Source organism: Halichoeres trimaculatus, unplaced genomic scaffold (genome assembly GCF_033239565.1).
Source record: "Halichoeres trimaculatus isolate MK-OKI-2021-1 unplaced genomic scaffold, fHalTri1.1 fHalTri1_scaffold_8, whole genome shotgun sequence".
Classification (NCBI taxonomy): domain Eukaryota; kingdom Metazoa; phylum Chordata; class Actinopteri; order Labriformes; family Labridae; genus Halichoeres; species Halichoeres trimaculatus.
The window spans coordinates 31,560,935-31,585,824 of record NW_027437186.1 but is presented as its reverse complement, the minus strand read 5'-3'; the positions used below and the strand labels follow the sequence as shown (position 1 = coordinate 31,585,824).

Sequence of the window (24,890 nt, the reverse complement as noted above, 5' to 3'; positions counted from 1 at the left end):
TTCTTTCTGCATGAGAGGATTTATTGTTTTTTAGAAAAGTACTGCTCTCACAAAAGCATTTGGCACTAACGTAATAACTCTCCTACCTCTGACCAGACACACACACCCACCCCCTCCAGCATTAAGCTCTCATAAAAAGAAGTTCACATTAACAGCCTGTTAAAGCTGGAATGAGCCGGACCACCTCTTACACTGCAGAGGTTTGAAAAAGTTAAAAACTGCCTTTATCCAGGAGGGATTGGGTTTTACATTAGTGGGCCTCAAATCCTACAACAAGCCTTATTTAGTCTCGCTCTCGGAGTGGAAGCTGAACACAGGGTGTGTCAGTGACATCGTCATAAGCCTGTTACTTTTCAGTTTTCTTAGGATCACAGAAAACTCAAGTATTTTGGTCGTGCGGTATCCTCTCAGCCTTTGGTTGCATAACTTAAGCCCTTTTACCCCTCACAGCTTGAGTCTGGCCTGGGGATTAGATGGCTGTTTTCCCTTCCTGTTATCTTAGCCTGCTCTTGTTTTCCCACACTGTTAGCTTAGCCATTCTCACTCTTTGCTGCATATTTTTTATTTACCTCTTTTCCCCTTGTTATTATATAGATACAACTGTGTCACCTCTTCCTTTGGTGTTTATATTTCAAGGGAAATATTTGAGTTCATGTAGTTTTGAATATAATTGTTGCTATGTGCTGATACTGTGCTGGTGTTTTCTTCGGCACTAGTTCAAGGGAAAAGTGTTTATTTGAAGTATTTAACTAGCTCACTGAATGTCATAATATCACTTGCAGACTGCTCTGTTCACACGTACTCTTAGCGTATATTTAACATGCAGACTGTATGTCAGGGGTCATCTTAAGCCATTATGCAAGGTAGAGGGCTTTGGTCATAGGCCAAGGCTTTAAGGATGGGATCTGAATGGCCAGACGCCCTCCCTCCCCAGCCCCCCAACCAGGTCAGCTGTCAAATAGCTGCAGCATGATTGGATCAAAGTGTATTCATGTTGCACAGGGAAGCTCATACGCAGTTGTGAGACGTACCGCCAGACGGTTATGTATTACGTTAAATCCAGAGATTATTGCAAGTCTCAAAGAGCACTGATCTCAGTTGTTTCCCAGAGGAGCCAAGATCATTCAGCCCTAGCCAGTCTGCTGGCCTGGCTTCCCACTGATCTACACCCTCCTCTGCAGAGAGAGGCGTGCACCTGAGTGTGTAACCTTGTTTGTCAGAGACAGTGCAGGCAGAAAGGCAGGAGGAATGTCCAGTCATTTTTCACTGCTGTCTGTTAAGGGCAGTATTTTGTTGGTTTGGACTTAGCTGAGGCAGTCGGCTTTCATAAAGCGCTGCATTAGATTGGGCTGTCTGATAGAGGTTTCTGTCATGTTTTTCACTCAGGGGGGTCAAGAGGCTCAGAGCCGAAGAGGAATGGAGTGAAGGGTCCCCCAGACAGAAGAATGGAGAACGGGGTAAGTCATCATTTTTAACATGAGCTGGAGTGTGTGCTGCAGGTTGTGTCCACTGTACTGTTTGTTTGGACAAGAGGAAAAATATCAGCATGACATGTTTTATTTGATACAGTTCTGTTCTTCAAACCTCACTGTGACCATGTTTGGGCTTCATTTTGTAATGTGGGTCATAGATTTGCTTTTAAAATACATTTTGATATATTTGTTTACTTAACAAAGAGCTGACTAATTAATTCAGCCAACAAAAACATCCTGCAGTAGACAAATGCAAATACAAAATTAACCAAACATGAGAGACCTGACAAACAGTTTATATGAATATTAACCTGAGAGTGACTCCCTTCCCGTAATAAATGTTGTCCTACAAATCTTCCCTGACAAAGACGCCTCCTTTGTTCTGCTTTGAAGGCTTCGATAGAAAAGTAAAGGACTCTGATACTTCCTGTCTTCTGCTTTTTTTTAAAAAATGTCTGCAGCTCTTGTGCTTTTCTGACTTCAAGGCTACACTTGTTGTTTTGAAATAGATCTAAAACAACTTTTTGTTTTTTTTTATAGACAAACACAAGGATGAATGATGTCTTTATGATTTTCTATCTGTCCCTTCCCAGGTGGCAACCCCTCGCATGGACATGACACTGGCCGAACTACAAGAAATGGCTGCCAGACAGCAGCAACAGATAGAAGCCCAACAACAGCTCCTAGCTTCCAAGGTGCATAACAGAGGAGTGGAAGATGGAAGGAGAGATGGGTGGATACAGGGGCAGGAAGAGGTTAAGTGGAGGAGATGAAAGCACAATCTGGAGGAGAGAAATAAATAGAGGAAGATTAAAGAGAGAGTCATTTAGAGAAGGGAAGATGGTAAACAAACCAAAAACACAAGTGCACCCATAGAAGTTAAGATCCTGAGACAGAGTGCGTGTGTTGGTTGTGTGTGATAGACAGGTTAGATGACTTGCTGATGGCTGCAGGTGTAGTGTTTATAATTTGAGAAGCCTGAGACAGCTGCCTGCATTCAGTTTCCACTGCATAAGACTCCTCTGGTATTTGAAGGTATCTTTTCTCTTGCTTGGGACTTGTTTCTCATTCTGCTCAGGCTTTATTGATGATGGCAGGAGGATATTTGACAGAAAACAGGCGTGACTTAATTAAATTCTTGGCTGAACATTTTTCTCCCACTTCTTTTGGGTTCTTGCTGAGGCGCCTTTAATGTTTCCATTCTGCTGATCCAGACACATGTGCTGCTTTAAGCTAACTTTAAAGAAACGTGTCTTTCTCTTTGTGCTGTTCCTGAAATATGCCCTCTAGGCTACAACCTGTGATCTGAGTTACTTTAGTATGTGTGCCTGAGGAGGATGTTGCAAGCCAAGGAATGTTTCTTCAAGCAGTCAAGTACAATTGCTCAAGTCAAGTAAACAGACAGGCATTTCCATCAACACACATGACCTGGGACAGTTCCGGATACAGTCGCTGTTGTGCTCTTTTTAGAACCAGTTTGGTAGAGCTCTGGTGTATAGCACACAGTGTCTTCCTGACAGTTGTTTGTCCAAGTTTAACATGGTGTAGCTTCACTCAGTATACAGTTAGACAAGTTAATATAGCCTAACAGCCTGAAAGAAACTGCAGATAAAATAATATCCCTGCAACAGCTCTTTTCCAGCCATCTCATCAGGGAATGCAGTTTAATGTCTTGCCTGAGGGCGCATGGACAGTAGCATTTCAGGAGAGCTTACTCAGCCGTGTTTACTCTAAAGAAGTTTATAGAGATATCTTTAATTATGTTTTTGACATTTGCTCCAAGCTCAGTTTTTTCCCATCTTGTCTCTTCAGGAGCAAAGGCTACGCTACTTGAAGCAGCAGGAGCAGCGTCAGCAGCAGCAGGCCTCTGAGCAGGAGAAACTGCAGCGTCTTCGAGAGAACATCGAGAACCAGGAAACCCGACTTAAGAAGGTCAGAGCCCTCAAGGGCCAGGTGGAGCAGAAGCGTCTTAGCAATGGCAAACTGGGTAAGCTTTTAGACGATCTGAATTTATGATTTGATGCCTCTTTGAAATATAAAGGATCAAAACATGACGTCTTTTTTTGTCTTCATGTCTTGATATTATTTGTCTCTTCCTGCATCTTTTGATCTTACACCCTTTCCCACGTCCTTGTCACCTGTTTCCCCTCCCTCTCCTTACCTCTCCTTCACCAGTGGAGGAGATCGAGCAGATGAATAACCTGTTCCAGCAGAAGCAGAGAGAACTCGTAATGGCTGCGTCCAAAGTGGAAGAGCTCAGCCGACAGCTTGAATTGCTTAAAAATGGCAAAATGGACAACTTCCATGATAACCAGAGCTCTGTGGCTGAACTAGACCGCCTCTACAAGGAGCTGCAGGTGTGCAGAAATAATCTCCCTCTGAATAAAAAGCTCCAAAAACCACATCCACCCTCAAAATCCACAAATGTAAAGTTATTTAATGCCCTTGTGTCATGTCTTTCATGGTGGTCAGCTGAGGAACAAGCTCAATCAGGACCAGAACTCTAAGCTGCAGCAGCAGAGGGAGAGCCTGAACAAGCGCAACCTGGAGGTGGCTACCATGGACAAACGGATCAGTGAGCTCCGAGATCGCCTGTGGAAGAAGAAGGCAGCACTGCAGCAAAAAGAGAACTTGCCCGTAAGTTTGACCAAATCACTTCAATACAAAAACAACTTGATACATCTTCCCATCATAGATAATCTCTTTTTTTTGGGAGGGAGCTCTTGCAGCTCTGTGTTTATAAGATTTCCTCAATTTGTTTGGCCCACTGTAACTCAAAGCTGCAAAGAGGTGATGGATTTGGTTTTGATCAGAGCTCCCTCTAGTGGCCTTTTCAGTAAAAGGCTGTTGGTGTCTGTTTTTACTTCAAATAGCCGCAAATGCCCTGGCATGCAGAGCTCTCCCTTGCCAATGTAAGGATCTTTAACCTCACTTCTTTCTATGTGGGAAAATCTCTCCTCTTGAAGGAGACATCTCCTCCTCGTCTTCTTCTTTCTATGATCCGTCCGTCTGAACTATGGCTGGTGGGGATTGATCGTTGTTTTGATCATGTCACAGAGCTGCATCTGAGTTCACGCTTCTTCACTCGGCTGTGTTTTTAGTCCCATTTGACAGAAACAACATCTGAAGATGAGAGAGGAGTAATGAGTGTAGGCTGACATCACAGACGGCAGGAATGTCAGGGGAGATGTTATCTTTTCTAGATGCACGCTTGACAGAAACAGGAACAGGGAAATAACTAGATTATTAAAGGCAGCACACAGCCACCGCCCCAAAAAGAATTTTAGGATACATTTCATACCAAGAAGAAAAACAGGACATGGTTCAACATATACTATGACAGAGTAGGCAGAATAGTTCAGTCTTTGTATCAAAGGTTTGGCTCTGAGCTCACTCAGTGGTGTGTCCTTACTCCCTCCACTCCTCTGCTCCTCTCTCCTCTTTCCAGAAGTTGTTTTGAACACAAGTTGCCATGGGACTATAAATAAGAGTCAACAGACCCATCTCTGAATCAGACTGTGAGGGAGAAAACCCGCCGCATGAGGTTAAGAATTTAAAAAGGGAGGAAAGGATGAAAAAAGAAAGGAAACACAATCATCTGATTGAATGATGGATGATTTCATGTTTATTTTTGTTTATTTAACCTCCTATAATAACACAAGTTCTTTGAATCTGTCCTCCATCCAGTGATTTTTAATGGTTTCCCTGTTCAGTTTTAATTCCAATTATGTTTTTCATTGACCTTCATTATTAACCTCATTAACACACTTTAATCTAAATTAACATTCAGCAAATTAATGATGTGGATTGGTTGTTTTAATTTTTGATGCTGAGTCATAACATCTGATGCAAAACTGTTTTTTATAATCAGGACCTTCTCAGATATTTCTCCATGTGTTGTAGATACAAAAATGTAGACTCTTTAGTAGGCAGTAGTTAAAGTTTACTAAGCAGTGCAGAATATGTAAGTGGTCTATAAGTTGGAACATTAAAAATTAATGTTTTAATAGAGACTTAACATATTCTTCGGAAACTCTGCTGGAAACTTTTTATGATAAATGAGCAACTTGCTCAGTCATGAAACTTTAAAGTGCCCAGCTTTTCGTTTGATGTCCCCTTGGCATATGCAGTACAATAAAGGTAGAGCTCAACAGTAAAAGGTGCGTGCATGTGTGTTTTCAAGCAAGCCTGTGGGTGTATGTACTTTAGAGATGAAGGTCTGAATAGGCCCTAGTGAGGAGGTGATTTGCCCACACCCTGCCTGGAATCATAATGAGCCAGCCTTTTTCACTTCAGCACAAAGACACACTCCATCCAAGCTGCTCTCTCCTCCAACCAAACAGCAAGTGTCTGGCTGACATCACCCAAAAAGCACGTTTCAGCACACTGACTGAAGAGAGGTGGTTTAAGAGCTGCCAGCCTGTAGCCATCCCACTCTGTCTTAGACACATAGCTCAGGAAACATTAAGAGAAAGCTCATATTAAATTAGGGAAAAGGGATTTTTTGGTATTTTGAACTGCTGTTGCATGTTTGTGCTTTTGTTTTTTTCCAAGAATGGCTATCCTGGTAAAGAGAGGGCTTCAAAAGACACTCATCCTCAGGTAACTAAACTAGTACTGGAGCTCAACTTATGTGTCTCTTTTCTTTCTGATCTGACCTTTTGAGCATGACTTGGCACATTGGATTCAATGGTTGACCCAGCAAAGTGAGCCGTACTTGTCTTGTTTTTCGGTTCAGCTTGTGGTAATGCCAGCTGCTGCGGGATTTGTTTTCGTTTGTAAGTTGAGCCATGCCTGGAAATATGGTCAAAGTTGGAATCCATTTTTTTTTATCTTTAGAGAACACCAAGGAGTTTAGGTCCTTATCCAGACTTTTATAAAAAGATTTCATTTTGATCTACAGCCTTTAAGATATTGCACCCTGCAAGGATTCTGAATCACAAATCATAGGTGGAGAGCTCACAGCGTTTCGGCTTTATTGGAAAAAAATGCTGTAAATTAGGACTGCAGGATTTTCCATCACTTTTTCTTTTCAAATACAAAGAAGTGCCAAAAATTCAAATGCAATTCAGAGTAGCTGTTAAAAGTGACTCAGCAGAAGAATTCCTTAATACTAGCATTGGTTGTACAAGGCAGAGCTTGCACTCAGTGAGATATTGTTGTATCCCAATTCACCTCTTATTTGTTTGTATCTATAAACATTAAAGGTTAAAGAATAAATTCTTAATTCTTTTACTCCATGAACTCTTATCAGACCCTACAACTAACATTATTTTTTGTTTATAATGCCCTTTCTTAAAACAAATTTTACCTTGAGACACATAACAAGTCAGTGGGTCTAGACCCAACTGTTTGTCATATACCCAGACACCCAACATAAATCCTGAGTAAGTAAACGCACATGGCAACAGTGGCAAGGAAAACTTTCTTAAACCAGGAAGAAAACTTGAGCAGTAATCATGATTATTTTGAACAGCAATCTGCTGCTTCTGTCTCTGTTTTCAAGATGGAATGGTGGGGGATGCAAAAGGGACGATACAAAGAGAAAATCAAGAGTTTTCTCGCTATAGTATTTGTTCTGGAAAAACAACGTTCAGGTTACAAAAACTGAAAAGAGTGCTGCTTGTATATTGTTAGCACAATAGTCTTGCAATCTGAGTACATGTGTTTGCTCTTGCACCACTCAGGGAATAGTTCACTGTTTTTGTTTTTTACAGCTTGATGATAAGCATCACAGAGCATTAAAATGGTCTTACTGTTTCTCAACCACCATACTTTTTCATGTGATGATCATTTCAGTCCTGAAGAGCTGCTCGAGATTTAAAGTGTTGTTATTCATTGCCTCTGTATTAACAATTTCTGCATGCTTTCAGTAATACTCGTCAACACTCAACACCAAAATATCAAGTGAAATTTTTTGTTACAGTTTTGTTATCTTGATATCAACGTGTTGTTTCTCTTCTCCTCTGTGCAGCTGCCTTCAGATGGCCAAGCTGGACAGCAGTCAGGTCCGTCTCGGGTGGCGGCGGTTGGCCCATACATCCAGTCGTCCACAATGCCCCGGGGCCCAGTGAGGCACGAGCTGCTCGTAAAACCAGCCTACCCCGACGGCACTGCCACTCTGCCATCCCACGACCCACAGAGCAAAGCTGGCACAGGTGAGCAACGGCAAAGTCACACTGGACAGGTGTTATAGTGTGGTCATTAAGGTCCAAGTCCTCCTCTCCATCTCCTGAGTGCTACGGCAGCCAATGCTAGAGTCCAAGTACATGTCTGAGTTACCTGGGTTTGAGCCCAAGTCGAGTCAAGACCTGAGGGGAAAATGAAACTTAAATTAACAACTGAAGTGGCAGATTCTTACAGAGCATTTTTACTTGAATGAAAGGAGCCTTTACTGCTGTCCTGACACGTGTCCACTTAAGTTTAAAAAAAAAACCCAGTAATAATAAACAAAAAATATCCCAAAACTTTAACTTCCACACTCACACGGTCAAAAAACATTTGCCAAAGGCTCCACTCAACCTGAATGTAGGTAAAAGACTGATCCCCCCAACCTGCACTGACTGACCTAATAAATAAAAACTCCACCAATAACCAAGCTTTTTCAAATAGGTCTGGATAAATCTATAAATTAACAAAATCAACCTGCTATTTTAAAATTAATGTATTTACATGACTCTGAGCTATACAAGAAAGAATGAACCAAAAGTTAAAAAAAGAAATACTTAAATGTAAAAATCTTAAAATCAACTTATAGTGAGAAGTAGAAATGAGACTAAAGTGTGTTTTTAACCATGCAGATCGTTATTCTTTGGCTTTGTTTTAAAACTGAAAAGTCACAAGACTGTCCTGCATCCAGCAGGAGCAAAGGAGTCTGGGACAGCTGCTGATTGTGATGTCTCTCTGAGCTCAGAAGGTAGCTAGTTATTCCCTGGATGCTGTGCTGTGATCTAGGGTTGCTGAATGTAAACACCTTAATCCCCCTCTTCCTCTTCCTCAGAGGTTATCTGAAGAACCTTTGACATGTTTTGCTGTGATGAAGTGGTGTTTTTACCGCTATGGTGTGTCTCTTGTGAGTGAATTTATATCCAGGCAAGAGAAAAGATGTTTGGGATTATGCTCTTTGCTAATTTCCTTCTTCTCAGTTGGAGTTTGACCTGTTGCTTTTTTTATATTCATGCTCAGCATCCAGCTCTTTACAATCCAAACAATGGACTTAACATTGGATTTACTTCTTTTCATGACAAAATGAATCCAAATTCTGTCCAGCCTGTCTTCCTTTTTCGAAGTCAGGATGAAGAGATGGTCTGGAGTGAGCTTCTGTTGCAGCAGCACCCTCTCCCCTTGTACTGCAGCAGCTCGTGTGCTGTGCAGTGGAGAGGAACAAAGTCCGACCAAACCACTGACGGACCAGAGCAACATATTCCATTTAAAGACTTTCTCTCAGCAGCCTGTATGTTATTCGCTTACGTGCTAGCCCCCCTCTTCTTAAGAGTGGTGGGCTTGCAGTGCACTTAATGTTATTAAAAATTAATGATATGACGCCAAAATAAGTCATCAAAAACAAAAGCATATATGAGCTCCCCCAGCTCGTATTTCCTATTTAATGCAAGTCTGCATACAGTAAGTAAAAGTAACAGGCCCTTCCCTCTCTGATCATCCTGCACGCGATAACTTCTGCATGCTGAGTTGATTTGCTGTATAGACGAAGAGAGTGAGATAGAAGAAGATGCAGAACATACCCATCTAGTTTACATCTGCCCCCAGCTCTCCTGTTGCTAGGATGTTGATTATCAGAAGGGCTCCCTCAGGTTTTGATGGCATCTGTGTGCCCCCTTAAACGGACCCTACCTGGGCTCAACCAACAGCATGTCTGGAGCAAAGGGAGATCTAAGGCTATTCTGTTTTTCTTGTCTTTTTGAATGCAACTTCCTCAGAAGCCATGTTCTTGCTTAAGCCTCTGAAAGAGCTGCGGGCTAAGAGAAAAGGTACACACCTGTGTCTCTGTGTGTGTGTGCTGCTTGATTCTTTGAATAAGTTTATCAATTATGACAGGAACTTCATGTCTGGATCTTTGGTTTTGTTTTGCTTGTTGCTGTGTGTTTGTTCTGGCCACAGGATCCGTTTTCTGTGAGGTTTTAACGTCTTAAGTCTTCAGGAACTGCAGTGGAAGCTGTGGATGCTCTTCTGGCTCAACTGATTGTTGGTGTCTTTAGACGTTTTCAGCCACAGGCACAGTCTCCGTCAGTCAGTGAAAAAACAGAAGAGTAATGAGAGAGGAAAATGTTACAAATGTCTTTTTCATAAATCAACTTGTATTTGCTTTGTGTAACAAACTTCACACACAACTCTGTGGACTTTGTGTTAATCTGGAAAAATATTGCTTGAAGCTTGTTTTCTCTGAGTATTTGTGCTTTGTTTCACCTTCCTGTCGATGTCATATCTGATAGTCAAAGCTGTTATTTAATCACTCCCTCTCTGTTTGCTCTCATAGGTCTCCAGCCGTCCAAGATGGCAGACTGGGGCTCTTCAGGCCCAGAATCCAACACCAACAGTCATGGTCCAGCTTCAACACTGCCTCGAATGGCTTCACACTCCAACTCTAACACAGAACAAGGTAAATACTTCATGCACAAACAGTAATCCACTGAAACTGACCTATGAAGGCTCCCTTTAAGCTCAAAACAAGTAAGTGCTTTCATGCAGTGTAAAAGCTTCTAAGCAGCCTTCTGTTTTTTGTTTTTTTATGAACAGCATTGTGCATTAACATGCGATGAACCTAATTTCTGCCTCTTTCTGTGTTCTGTATTCAGATGAGGCAGAACTAAAGAGGGACAGGAAGGTGCGTCCATTTTCTATGTTTGAGCCAATGGAAGCTCCCGTCTCCTCTCTGCGCAAAAACCAGAGCAGTGATGACCTTGTCAGGGATGCTCAGGTGAGAAGGACCAAAACACAAACTTCTTTATTCTCACAGGAATAAAAAAAAAACCCCACAAAGGTCTGTTTGCTCACAGGAATAAGCCCTGACATCTCAATTGTTTCCTTCCTTTTTTGTCTGTCCAGGCTGCTCCCAAGGCTCCAGTCAAGGTGCCTCCTCCTGTCCCCACCAAACCCAAAGGCCCTGGTGTCATGCCGCACACCAAACACGGCCTCAACACAGGCACCTTCCCAAAAACCAAGCCCCACAGCCAGCAGCCACATGTCGCCCAGGGCCGCAGTCCACTCCCACCCTCACAGAGCCAGACACTCCCCCTACCCTCCAAACAGGACACTCCACCTGCAGCCACGGTGCGGCCCTTCACACCTGAGCTGCCCTCCTCCAAAGACTCCAGCCTGAGTAAACCCCAGACTTTAGCTGCCAGCTCCATCTACTCCATGTACACACAGCAGCCAGGCACAGGGAAGCCTTTCCAGCCTGGAGTGCAGGGTGCTCTCAACAGATCCCAGAACCGCAACAATGGATTTGTCAGTGGTAAGATTATACAGTTCTCTTTTTATTCAACAATTTTGAGTGGTGTTAAAGTTACACTGAATGAATGTGCAGTGCAGTAGAGCAGTAAAAAAAATGAGTTTAAACACTATGCAGCCTAAATGCAGCTATAAATTAGAGAGCTGTTTCAACCTGTGTCACTTGAGATTAAGTCACTGAGGTAAGACTCTACTCTGCTGTTGTAGTCGTTAGCACATCTACATGGAAATATTCACACTCCACTGCCCAGATGAGCAGTGAGAGATAAAAAGCCATATGCCTCATCTTTTCTGTTCAAACATTATCTCAGGCACACATACTTGAACATTAAAGGACACAGCTTATTGCAGGTTAAAGACAACTGTTAAGAAATTGAGAGGAAAATAACTTAGAAAAGATATCCTGAAAGAAATTCCTAAATTAATAAACCACAGGGCATTTGAGCATCACAGTCAGGAGTCCTGCTGCTTCTGCCTCTGTTTAACATTAGTAAACGTGGATCAGACTGTCACCCCTGTCAGTGAAGAGGAAGAAAATCTGTATTCCTATCCACATGATGGTCCTCAGGGTTATAATTATGAGCTTGTTAGGAAAGATGGAGACCGGGAACAGGCAAGAATTAGGAGGAATAACGGTTGTAAGAGAGCAGAGGAGTGCTGGTGTGAGGAGAACAGAGCAGGTGTCCTGGTGAGTGAGCGCTGTTAGCTAGTGATATGTAGCCTAATGCTGTGTTCACATCAGTGTATTTAAAGTTTGAAATCAGACACACTGGTTGTGTCCAAAATCACTCATTCATTCCCTGATCACTACTCACTATATAGTGAATTAGATGTAGTTGACTATATAGTCCACTCAATCAGCTAAATTAAAACAACATTTCGGACACTACTCACTCATTTGCAAGCCGCTGACAGTGACGTATTTACTCTCGCATCGCTCACGGACGGCTGGGGATTTACAGTCATATCTTTTCTTAAAAACTGCAAAACAGTATTTATTTTAGTGATACCTAATATTATATTTAGCTTATTTTCTGCAACAGCCTAATATAATAGGAACATTTATTACACATTATTTTTAAGTAAATAAACCATATATTTGCGCGGAATTTATGCTGTGTTCAAGAATTATAAGGTCCAGTGAATGCATCACCCGCGTGGAACGGTTTAACGGCTAACGTCCGTGTTGTTTGTTTCTCAGCTCAAAGTTGTGAGATGGGCTCGTCTGAAAGTTAAACAGGGAGTTAAGTGTTATTCTCTGACAGTTTTTAATGTTGTTTCTTGCTATTAGTAATCATTGATCATGTAATCAGCCATTTCTTCTGTTTGAACCGAAATGCATGATGGTATATATTGCACATATAGTGAGCATCACTAATACACTACTTTTCAAAATGCATTGTGGGATACATTGAGTGGACTATAGAGTGAATGACCATGCTCACTCAGATTTCGGACAGCACTACAAAATGGCGTATTCACTATATAGTGCAGTATATAGTGAATAGGGAGTGATTTCGGACACAGCCACTGACTTAAAAAACAAGTATTACGTGTAATTGCTGATAGTGAAGCAACGCGCTTTGAGCCTTCATGATAAAGCTCATAGAGAAAAATACAGGGAGGTCTGTCAGAGGTCTATCCACTGATCTAGAGTCAGAAAGTCAAGACTTGGCTACGGTGCTCAGCTCACATTTCTGTTGGGTTGAATCTCTGGCAAGCCTTGTTTGCATCCGTCACCAGAAGCCAGTCTAGGAGCTGCTGCTGCCGGTGAAGCAGCCGTCAGTCTCACCTGGACCTAGCTTCGGTATCCCATCCTGAACTCCATCTATGGACTGTATGAAATAGACTTCATTATATCAATTTTCCTGCCAAGAAATGGGCACCACAGACAACTGCGTTTTTTCTGATCAATGCAGAAATAAAGTCCCGTCTTGTCAGCTGCACAAAACAAATCCAAGCATAGAAGCTAAAAGTTGACTCGATGCTCTGTTAAGCTAGTATTTCTGCATCCAGCCATCCAAACATATTTTAATCATCTTAATGTATGGTCAAATTAAATAATACTGTGGAAGAAACACAATAAACACGGCCCGAAATGCCTGATCTCACTCATGACAACCTGTTACTCACATTGGCTCAAAGCGGAGTACAAAAATGCAAGTCCCTTTTGTTGCTTCAAATGGCATGATGCTGACAAAAGAGCATTTTCAAACAGCTATACTGACAACAGCCACTTCTTCCTCCAAATTTGTGCTAAAATCAGTGATTGACTTACTCTACTAACATAATCAGAACATGTTAAGTGTTTGTTAAAAGAAAGTATGTCTTTTAAACTTTTTTGCTGCCTCTCATTTGAATCTTATCCTGCTTTCCTCATGTTACTAGTGAATATTATCTCTTCAGACATTCCCGTCTTCTGACTCTCACGCTCTCTTTCTGTTTAAAGTGTACGGTAAACCAGTTATCCCCAGCGGAGGCTCCCCACATCCAGAGAACCCATACCTGGAACGCCGCTCCCCCGCTCCAGAATCTGAAGTCGACCATAACGGAGCCAGCTACACAGGTCCCAGCCCATCTGAGGGCCCACAACCAGAGACTGAGCGCATCCCCCGGCCCCTGAGCCCCACCAAGCTGCTCCCCTTCATTTCCAACCCCTACAGGCACCAGAGTGATGGCGACCTAGAAGCCCTGAGAAAGAAGCTGTACAACGCCCCCAGACCCCTGAAGAAACGCAGCTCCATCACTGAACCCGAGGGTCCTGCAGGGCCCAACATCCAGAAACTCCTCTACCAGAAGACCACGCTGGCAGCTATGGAGACCACTGTGACGACACCAACCACTCCCACTTTTGCTGGTGAAGCAGAGAAAGCAGCAGAAGGGTCTGTCCCCGGCCCTCTGAGCGCTGCAGAGACCCACCCATCAGAGAGCGGACAGACTCAGGAGGGAGGTCAGCCCTCGTCACACATCCCAGGTGCTAATGTTCACATTCCAGCTCCTCCTGAACAGACCAAACCGGCTTCAGTCATCCTAGAGAGGGAGGACATAATCCCCCCTCCCCCACCATCCCACCCAGCCCCAAGGCCTGATGACGCTCTGTTCCCACCACCGCCCCCTGTTGGCTCAGAGGATGTAATGCCCAACCTGCCACCTCCACCTCCAGATGGATTCCTGGAAGAGTTTCCTCCTTACCCACCTCCTCCGTACCCCAGTGGAGCGGAGCAGGACAGCTTGGGTGAAGACACGTTTAACATGAAGGCACCTGAGGTTACTGGACAGGTCACTCTGCCACCGGTACGACTCTCAAACTGCTGAGTCACTTTTATTAAGCATCTCTCTGTGAATCCAGATAAAGAGCTTTGGTTAATGTAATCCTGAGTCCACTGTAAATATTCCTATGGCATGTTTTTAAACTCTCTCACATGTTTAATCATCCCACGGGGCAGGTCATGAGTTACAGTTTGTCCACACTAATTAACGACCTGCTGGCTAACACTAAACCTGTTTAAAGTTATATAATAGGATCATCTATATGAAGAGTGGAAATTGTTTCTTGGGAAAATGGGTCTTATTCTGCTTACACTAAGCAGATACTTGGTCTGTTTGACTTGATTGTTAGATTTCATGTTCTCGTTCTTAAGCTCTTAGTGAAACCCCAGAAGCTTTTAGCTCAAACCAATCAGAAATCAGTATTGTGACCCATATTTCCCTCCATGCTTCTCTTCTATCACGCCCCTTTTGGTTACACAATCATAGACTAAGAAATGAGTTGATTGTGTACAGTTAGAAAATAAGTCACAGCTCTGCTCTTAGTCTAAGCTGAACACAGCAGAGAGTGGAGAGTCCACTCAGCAAGATGAACCTCTACAGCCTTTTGATGTCACATTTTTTAAACTATTTTTAACAGCTCAATAATGCTTGTGTCTTTAGGGAAAAAGGACCAACCTGCGCAAGCCTGGCTCTGAACGCATCGATCACAGCATGAGAGTGAAGTTCAACCCCCTGGCTCTGCTGCTGGACTCGTCTCTGGAGGGAGAGTTTGACTTGGTCCAGAGAATCATCTATGAAGTAAGACAAAAACTTCTGATCATATTTCCTTTAAAGAAAACTTTATTTTCATCTGTAGTTTCATATTTATCTAAAAGTTATTGTTATATAGCTTCATCAGGGTGTCCGCGGGGTCTTAAAAAGTATTAAAAGTTGATAAATCAGTTGTGGGAAAATTAAGGCCCTTAAATAGTATTAAAAAGTCTTAATCCTGATGTTATGAGGTATTACATTTTATTGGTATTCAAGCTTTGACTCCAAAAGTATCCATGAATATTTATATTCCTCCTTGCGACTGTTACAAACTAACCTGACACCCCAGACAGACAGTTCCATATATCCGCCACGGAAATATTCCATCTGGTTCAAAAATGTTTTCAGGGTCTGAACCTTCAAAAATAACCACACCTGGTGATTGGACGATCATTCTGCTCGTCACACTCATCACAGACCAGCGTGAGGATCTAGAAAAAGCTTTAGCATCTCAAAGTATTTCACTCTAGATCATAAGAGTTTCTCAAGCCTGCTGAGAAAATTTCTCAGACTTCTGATGACCTGGGATCTTGGATCCTTACGATCTAGAGAAAGCTTCCCCCAGGTTCCCTTGATCTCAGTTGCTTTGGAACAAATTTTCTTTGTTGAAATCACCTTTTTACCGGATACAACGCGATGAGATAAGGTATTTTTCAATACAGTTATGTATCGCTGTTGTTTCAGACGTTACAACAAGCAAAGCTGTAATTTTGTGAGGCGTGGGCCGTATGGAGCGCGAGCAGCCCAACATGTCCGTAGGCTAACGTGACGACAAAATCAGTGTGTACAGTAGTTTAGTAGCCATCCATATGTAGCGCTGATGGAAAGCAAATAACACGTGACAAGCACATGTCCTAAATTTTGACAACGATGAAATAAATTCTTGTTTTTTTTCCCTGCAAGTTGACCTTAAATAACTGTTACTCGTTGTGGGAATGGGAATGTCAATTAACCTGACTTAAGTTTTGATTTATTCTTTCAAGCTTTATTCCTTCTCAGCTTACCTAATTAATGTTAAAATGCAAACTACAGCTGTCAAAGATTGGTTGCTGACAACAGCTTAAAGTCGCGATAAGGTCTTAGAACTTTTTGAAAGGTTTTTAAAAAAGTCTTAAAAAGGTATTGAATTTAACCTCAGGATTTCAGCATATGCCCTGTTCATTATCTGGTGTAAGAATGAGACCTAGTGCCATTTTTCCCTAACATTTTTCTGTAATATCTCACAGGTGGAGGATCCCAGTCAGCCCAACGATGAAGGAATTACTGCTCTACACAACGCAGTCTGTGCTGGACACACAGAGATTGTCAAGTTTCTGGTCCAGTTTGGTGTCAATGTCAATGCTGCCGACAGCGACGGCTGGTAAGTTATTAAAAATCCTGTATGCAAGATTTTTTTTCTGGCTTTTACTCTAAACCTTTACTTACATATATTCTGCTTCATCTCCTCATCTCTAACCTAGGACCCCACTCCACTGCGCTGCATCCTGCAACAATGTGCAAGTGTGCAAGTTCCTGGTGGAGTCCGGCGCAGCAGTGTTTGCTATGACTTACAGCGACATGCAGACGGCAGCTGATAAATGTGAAGAGATGGAGGAGGGTTACACTCAGTGCTCCCAGTTCCTCTATGGTCAGTAAAAGTTTTCCTTCACCAAAATGTGAACAATGTGAATTTAGGAAATGTTTCTCTTTGTGTAACATAGTTTCTGTCTCTATGCTCAGGTGTACAGGAGAAGATGGGTATCATGAACAGGGGGGTGGTTTACGGTCTGTGGGACTATAACAGTGAAAACCCTGACGAGCTTTCGTACCGCGAGGGCGACTGCATGACCATCCTCCGCAGAGAAGACGAGGACGAAATCGAATGGTGGTGGGCACGCATGGGTGACACTGAAGGCTACATTCCCCGCAACCTCCTTGGGGTGAGTCACTAAATCCCTGAACACAAACTGAGAAGTATGAACGCACAAATTTACAGTCTTTAACAGCTTTTTCTTTTTACAACAGCTCTACCCAAGAATAAAGCCGAGACAGAGAACCCTGGCTTAAATCGACCCTGCACATTCCCGTCTGACACACACAGGCTTTAACAGACCGGGGAGGAGAAGGACACTGCTGAAGTGAAGAAATGAGGACAGACCAAACAAAATGAAGGATCAACCATGAGCTCTCTGGCACTTTTATTTGAATCCTACACTCGAGAGATTCTTTCTCTCTACTTTCCAGGCCGCACTGTGTACTTAAGAAACTATCTGCATTGTTTTCCCTTAATTCCTCTGTTTATGTTGTTTTGTAATATGTGTCTGAAACTATTTCTAAAGTGACAGAAGATCACATGTTGGAATGTAAATGGAGTAAGCAGTATTTTTATTGCTATAGAGCGTTTTCTACCATTTACTTTCCAACATACTCCCCCCTACGTGGCATGAAGTGGACTGTGATGACAAAACGCTCTGTTACCTTGACAATCTTTGGAGGCTTGTTTCTCCACATCTTGGCTGAGTGACTGCACCTCTGCACAGCTGCACTGGGGGTGTGATGTTAAGTTCTGCTGGCTAAAGAAATGAAATGATGAGTGATTGATGAGGCTGTGAAGCTTGCAATTGATTATTGTTGTCACTCTGTGGTCTATGAAACCACGAAAGCCTGCGTTCCTCTGCATTGGCGTGTGGTGGAGATGCCATTGAAGCTGTGCGTGTATGTATTTCTCTCACAGAAACTAGTCAGATGTTACTGTAGGAAGTAATCAAACTGTACTTTGAAACGATTAAGAGGCTCTTTGACCAACACAGACTTGTAATGCAGTATAAAGGTAATATTTTTTTACAGCCATTCCATGACAGTACAGTAATGTAGAAAGACACATCTAATATCAGAAACTTTCACTCTTTTGTAGCAAGTATAAAAGACAAACACTCTACCGTGAGGTCACATAGTTTTTATGTCAAAACAAATGAAAAAGATGGATCTCACACCTTGAGTGTTCTGAGTTCCCTAAGCTCACCTCATCATGCAGATGTATTTATTTTTGTTACTGCTTTTTCTTTAGCCATTTTGCCAGGACTATAACCACAAATGTACTGTAGTGTTTCAAACATTTACAATAAAATACTTTGTACTAAGTTTTCATGTCTTCTTTCTGAACACAAATTGTTATGATGTCCAAGCAAACTCAGTGTAGTATTTCCACAGTGTTTGCTGCCCTCTAGTGGACAGGGAATGACATACAATCAATCCACAACCAGTTTGTTACTTCACCATAGACAACACTGAGCTCCAATGTAATTCATTAGTAACATAGTTTAAAAAAAAAAAGATTATGTTTCCTGCATGAGATAATGCCTGTTTAGATTCAATCACTGTTAAGAAGTTTAATATTACCCATTGGAAGTTGCCCAAAAATGACAGATAATGTGCAAAACATTTATTTTTTTCCCTTGAGATTGTCTAATAATGGCTCATAAGAGACTTTAACTGTAGCATTGATACTGGAAACCTCTATGGTGGTCAATCAATATAATAGATCTCTGCTGATTCCCTCTATTCAGCTGTAAGTAACTCTTAAGCAGAGTTGTCAAGTAAAGTAATACTGTGTTACCTCACTTAAGTAGAAATTGTGTGTATCTACACATTACTGGAGTAGCTTTTTTTGCTGACTTTTATCCTCTACTCTTTACATGGTTAGACAAATATCTGCACTTTCTAACCCAACATTTTAAAAATAATCTTGTTACTCCTGTTTTTTTTCAGTTTGTTTCCATTTCAGCCTGCCATTAAAAATAAATAAAAAAAAGATCAACACTTACACACACACAAAGATAAAACCTACCATGATAAATTGCGCCACTGGGATAGATTGAACTAGATTGTGGTTGGATGAGAGGTATAAACATGAGCCACAATAATAAGGCAGTAAAGTTCTCACTAGAACATTTGTTTAACCATAGCCAGGTGAACACACTGCATCATGACAGTCAGTCAGTATAAAAAAAACCCAGTGCTGAGCTCTGCTGACACGAAACAGGAAACAGCACCTACTAATTACGGCAGCTCTAATGGAAAACATAATGATCATTCAGAAAATCATCCACGGTAACCTTAGATTACTTATGCTTTGGTCTGGCACTAAGAGGAAAATAAAATGAAACACTGCGGGAGTTGTGATATTGTCTAAATGTGATCAAACATTTTTGGCTAGTGTAGATTAGCATGAAGCGATCTAGCCCATGTTTAGTAAGACCCTATTGATCAACATCAGCTGCTCCAAATTTCTCAGCATTAACATATTAACAAAAGTTTATAGTCACTAGCTTTTGTCCTTGATGGCATTTGTCCCCATTAAATTACTTTTACTTTGATGCTTTAAGTAGTTTTGAAAGCAGTACTTTTACACTTTTACTTAAGTAAAAAAGTAGAGTTGATACTTCAACTTCTACAAAAGTCTTTTTAAACCCTACTATCTATACTTCTACCTGAGTAATGGATGTGAATACTTTTGACATCTCTGCTCTAAAGACTCATCCTACAGGCTGAATTTTAGGTGGATTCAGGGAAGTTGGATGTGCTAAAAGTTGAGTATAGCACTAGAACAGGCCAGCGATGCTCTGACAGAGGAGAAGGAAAACCTGGAAATCTTGCAGATTAAATAGACCAGCAAATTGAGAGGATGCATTTGTCAGCTGATTGAGAGACCGGTGCGTGCCAGAGTGTAATCAGTGCAGAGCTGCTTGTCTGTCGCTCACAGGCATCGCTCCAGGCTGTTTCATTACCAGCTGAGAACAACTCACACAAGCTTTAAATTAGCATCAGGTCATTAATATAATATAATATTAGGATATATTAGGATATATAATAATATATAATATTAGGATCCAGTTACAGTAAGAAAAAGTTGTATTGAGCATAAAATCCAAAATTCTTATTTGACTTAACATACTTTTCCCTGGAAAACAAACTCACTGCTCCACCAACATTCCTCCATAGTACCCCTCTGTGCACTGACACTTCTCCCTCCTCAGGCTCCAGTGAGGTTCCTCCATCATATCTCTTTTTGAGTGTTAGTGTTAACGCACCCAACACCACCTCATATGCTACCCAAATCCCCAGCTGAATTACAGTGAGGATTGCTTAAGATGAAAGGCTGAACTTCAACGCTGCCCACTCAACATGACTAACTGCATTCATAATTGATACACACATTCATAATTGATCACAAAGTTATGTGCATAAATTGGTGAGAGGAGTGTCATACGTAGAATGATAGAGCTCCTGTTTTTTCTTTGTATTCAAAGCTTTCATTGAACTCTGCTGCACACCAGCACAACCATTTGTGTGTGTATGTAAAAACTTGCAGGGTGTAACCATGTGTGCAGAACATCTGCTCTATGCCTCTGTTACCTTGTGCAATATGATGACTTAAATGATCATCCCCTCTGGATGTGAGATTTCATTGGCTCTGTGTACGTCCTGATATAGGAGCAGGAGATAGCTATAGGACCAGCTTTCCTCACAGCAGCCTCATTAAGTGTTGAGCCTCTGTGTATATAAAATCCACTTGGATATGAGTTCTGCTGCATCATAAATCTAACTCTCCCTGGAAATGAAACATATTGTATTTTCACCCCTAGTCTCCAGGGGAGAAGAGGAGGAGGAGGATGAGAACATAGATTAGGACCAGCAGCACCAGAATAGTGTTTTTGTTTCGGAGTGTGAGTAATATGAGTTCTCTACAAGCAACTGCAAAGAGAACAAGATGCTAAAGAAAAAACTACAGTGACTTTCGACCAATGCTTTAGACATCCACTGTGTCCTGTTAGCTTTAGAGGCAGGCTGAGTCTTCACTGACTGATAAGCCGCTCAGGGGCAATAGAGAAAAGTTTTAGACACAAATTTCCCAAAAACTCCATGGGATACCTTGTGTCTGTTGATTTTGGCGCCCCCTCTGGACAAAACGGTTTCCCTTTGTTTGCAGCTATAAGCATACAATAGGTTACATTTAATGAACAGTTTGCCTTTTCAGAATCAATCACGCCCCCTCAGTCACAGAGAGGCCAATAAAAGATTTGAAATAACAGTCTCGAGACTTTGGAAATTTATTTTTAACTTGAACTTTATTGACTTTATGATATCTCTTTTAGTTTTGACCCTAAATAGATGAAAAACGTAGCTCAACTACAACTTTTCTTGAACTTCTGAAAAAGCAATTACTACTACAGGTTGATGGAAGGGATCCAATCCAGTGAAAAACAACAACAACTTAGATCCCTTTTCGCTCATCTCTTCAAAGCACCTCAGCATCTTGTTTTTCAGGACTGTTTTTGCTATAACAGGCAGTTGTTTTGAGTGAGATGTTCAAAATATAACTCCATCCAAAAAATAAAAGCTGTATGAACCCAAAAAGGACGCAACAAACAGCAGCAAATAGCTCCTCAGATGAAAACACAACTAAAGAAAAAACCAAAAACTCTGAAACCAAAGAAGAGTGGAAGCAGAAAAGTTGAAACAAGGGTGAAATAAATGCTCATTAAAGCAATTATTAAACAGTCAACTTTTTGCAAAGTTTGCCAGATCGACTTGAGGGAAACTTTTCACTGGCAGCACAGTTTGGAGAAATGTTGGACTGGCAACTCATGAAATGAAAAAGATAGTTTAAGAATCAATCAACTCATGTCGGAGTACACGGTCTTCCTCAAAAAAGCAGAAGAATATCAAAAAGAAAAAAGAAGAAATGGTGAAAGACAGAAAGCAGACTGGGGAGAAAAGTTTAAAACCTTCTCCAGTGTCTATAAATATTACCTGTATACAGTGGAGCATTATTTATCTATTTTCCCATAGAGACATCTTTGATATCAACCAACTCAGTGCATTCTCTTGATCTCTACAATATCACCGGTGTCACGCTAGATGTAGATTTGTCTGCCACTGCTTCAGACACACAACAGTGAGATGATTCACTCCAACACAAAAGATGACCTTGAAAACACCTCTTATAGATGGTATCAGTCTTGTATTGATTCAAAGATTCCCAAATAGATAAACCCAGCAAAATAAGATATTGAACATGACAGCATGACCCACAATATGTGACTCGGTCAACCTGATGATATAAACAATGAAGCACAATTGAATGAGCTACCTGACCTGAATGAATGAGCCAAGCTACCTGACACAATGGGTTACTTTAGGGGATATGCTACTGAGCAGGACGATTTTTCAATTTTGTGGTAGGATTTAATGAACTTTTTATTTACAATGACTAATAAGAATCATAAATACTGTCAGGAAAATTGAATACCCTGTTAAATGATTAGACTCAGATACCAGAAAGCTGCACATTGCATTGTTTGATTAATTCACTATTGATTGGGGTGTTCTGTTGACAAGCTAAGCAAAAACTAATGCTGCACTCTTTTTGTTTCATGGGATTAATATGAGGGGTTAAGTTAGAGCTGAAAAGATTCCTCGAATGATTCGAGGTACTTGATTACAAAAAATACTCGAGTAATTTTCTCCCCCTGGAGGAATCGTTTAATTTTAAAAAAGATCAAAGAGTGGTATTTCAAATAGAGCTGAGGCCATATTAAGAGAGTTTTCAGACCCCTCAAGCCACTCTTATACAAAATAGCAACTAGCAACAAATCTAGCTTCTTTAGTTTGGAGACTAATGGGTCATTCTACGAAACGGGTGCCATTTGGATCCGCAACATTTGATGAGATGTACAAGGCACAAAAAATGTGTTAAAGTGTGTTTACAAATTTTGGAGCAACCAAAGCAAGTGCTCTTATTGACATGCTGTATCAGAAAATTCTATTTCTTAAAGAGAAAAACTTTAATTTGAAAAATAACTGCTCTTTAACTAAACAAAAATGTATTTTATCCGATTCCTAGATTAATCGATGGGATTTTCAGTAGAATACCCGAATACTAAAATATTCGATAGCTGCAGCCCTAAGTTAAGTTGTTACCTATCTCAGCATGTTAAATCTTGTTTATGGTGAAGATAGTGGATGTTTGAATAAAGAGAGTTTTTTTTCCCCCATATTGTTGTTAGGTTACTGTATAAAAGCCATTCATTAAATAGCATCACAATAATAAGCCTTCATGATTTGTATTTAAAGTCTCATGATAGGCCTAAGAAATAAAAATAAAAAATGACCAAAAAAAATTAAATAAAAAAACAATAAAAATAAAAATAGAAATAATAATAATAATAATAATAATAATAATAATGATAATAATAATAATAATAATAATAATAATAATAATAATAATAATAATAATAATAATAATAATAATTAGGTTTGTGTAATTCCCTATGCGGCCGCTGGGTGTCAGTGTAGCGCTTTACCTTACCTGAAACCGAACAGGTTGCCTTTGTGCACCTTCTTCCCACTTCGCCAGTTAAACTGTAACCGTCCTCGCGCGTGGCTGGGGCTCGTGATATGCTGTGATACAGAGAGGTTAACGAACCAGGAACAACAGTCTTATCTTTTAATATAAGCGAGCAGGAGGGGGAAAGGGGAGCGGACTACTTAATTCAGAGATTGGTGGAGAAAAAAAAAGACGAAGAAGTGAGCGTCGTGGGAGGGCGGGCCACCTGTGACGGCAAATGAGTGTAGGAGCTTCCGTCAGACCGACTGTCAGTGCTGCGTGTAATTCAGTGGGTGTTTGTGTGTGTATCAGTTCAGGCGTTTAAAGTCCACTTGGATTATTGGGTGCGTAAGGAAACGTGCATATCTTTATCTTCAAGGATTTTAAACAACAGGTAAGACTCTCAAAACAACTCTCTTTAAGCGAAAAAGAATAGTATACTTTCAGTGTATTCTTTGTATTTAAGATACAGTTTGTACCCTAGAGCTACTGTTTTTATTCTGACCCTTCAGCAGTGTTGTAAATTTATTTTAAAAACACTAAGAGCCCTTGTATGAAATTTGCATGACATTCTCTTGAAAACATGTGCTCATGTATGTTGTATTTGTGGTGTTCCTGCTCAGACTAAACAGAGGCAAGATTGACAGAAACGTTAATGTTGTTGGCTAATTGATTCATTTTAAACACAATCATGCTCCCTCCTGCCTCATTACACTGCATTATAACTCATGTACACTGATGAATTGAATATCAATCCACCAGGTATCAACAGGGGATGTAGACTATCTGCTTAACATGCAGAGTAAAAGGTGCAGCCGGTGATTCATAGTATGAAAAACATACGGCAGTGTGCCAGCTGAACAGGTCTGATCAGAGTAAATCAGCTGTAAACACACTCTCATGATGTTGAAAGTACTTAAAGAGAAAGATTGCTCTGTTAGCAAAGGTAATCAGACATTTCCTGTCTAAGCTGATTGTCTTTGAGACTGTGATCTAATCATTAGGCAGACAGAAACCTGGTGATCACACTCAGCAACTAAAATGTTGATACTGAAGTAACGATTTATTAGAAACTAAAATCAACTCATTACTTATTTAAATGCTGTCTTGTCTATTTAAGATAATGTTTTTGAAACGATGTGACTAATGCTTATTGGGTTTTGGAGACTTAATACTCTGCTGTAGCTTCTAGTTTGGATTAAGAAGCGTCCAAAGTGGCATTATGATAAATCTTGACAGCAACATTAAGCTCTGTAAAGTTACTTTAAATAACATGACTTCTATCTCATAATAACAGCTAAGCTTAAAACATACCAGAAATACAACCACAATTTATCATGTTTCCCTTTCTCCTCAAATTTTCCCAACCAAATTTGGAGTATTTCGCTTCACATTCTGATGAAAACTCAGAAAAGGCTCCAGTCTTGATTTTTTATGATCAAGGATTTCAAAATAAGACGTTCATGTTCAGCCACACTCCTACACTACGAACCCTGTAATGC

At 40.9% G+C, this 24,890-nt stretch overlaps 1 protein-coding gene and 1 long non-coding RNA gene across 3 annotated transcripts in view; one reads left to right on the top strand and one right to left on the bottom strand.

Annotated features, from left to right (window-relative positions):
- The window catches only part of tp53bp2a (tumor protein p53 binding protein, 2a), a 34,672-nt gene extending 16,533 nt beyond the window's left edge, over positions 1 to 18,139 (top strand). Inside the window, exons 5-20 of one of the 2 annotated variants that reach the window (XM_074676203.1) lie at positions 1,387 to 1,457; positions 2,066 to 2,167; positions 3,285 to 3,459; positions 3,648 to 3,829; positions 3,945 to 4,109; positions 6,027 to 6,074; positions 7,447 to 7,630; positions 9,967 to 10,089; positions 10,286 to 10,407; positions 10,536 to 10,944; positions 13,390 to 14,234; positions 14,871 to 15,008; positions 16,247 to 16,380; positions 16,481 to 16,647; positions 16,740 to 16,939; positions 17,025 to 18,139. In XM_074676203.1, the coding sequence (XP_074532304.1) occupies positions 1,387 to 1,457; positions 2,066 to 2,167; positions 3,285 to 3,459; positions 3,648 to 3,829; positions 3,945 to 4,109; positions 6,027 to 6,074; positions 7,447 to 7,630; positions 9,967 to 10,089; positions 10,286 to 10,407; positions 10,536 to 10,944; positions 13,390 to 14,234; positions 14,871 to 15,008; positions 16,247 to 16,380; positions 16,481 to 16,647; positions 16,740 to 16,939; positions 17,025 to 17,066 (3,107 nt within the window). In that variant the 3' untranslated portion in view covers positions 17,067 to 18,139. The remainder of the gene's footprint in view (positions 1 to 1,386; positions 1,458 to 2,065; positions 2,168 to 3,284; positions 3,460 to 3,647; positions 3,830 to 3,944; positions 4,110 to 6,026; positions 6,075 to 7,446; positions 7,631 to 9,966; positions 10,090 to 10,285; positions 10,408 to 10,535; positions 10,945 to 13,389; positions 14,235 to 14,870; positions 15,009 to 16,246; positions 16,381 to 16,480; positions 16,648 to 16,739; positions 16,940 to 17,024) is intronic. The other variant, XM_074676204.1, reaches the window with a different exon arrangement.
- LOC141795362 (uncharacterized) lies at positions 6,905 to 23,498 on the bottom strand. The gene is made up of 2 exons (XR_012598589.1): positions 23,371 to 23,498; positions 6,905 to 7,783 (listed from the first exon to the last, which is right to left on the bottom strand). It is a non-coding gene; the product is annotated as an uncharacterized LOC141795362 (long non-coding RNA).
- Between the last annotated feature and the right edge of the window lie 1,392 nt (positions 23,499 to 24,890).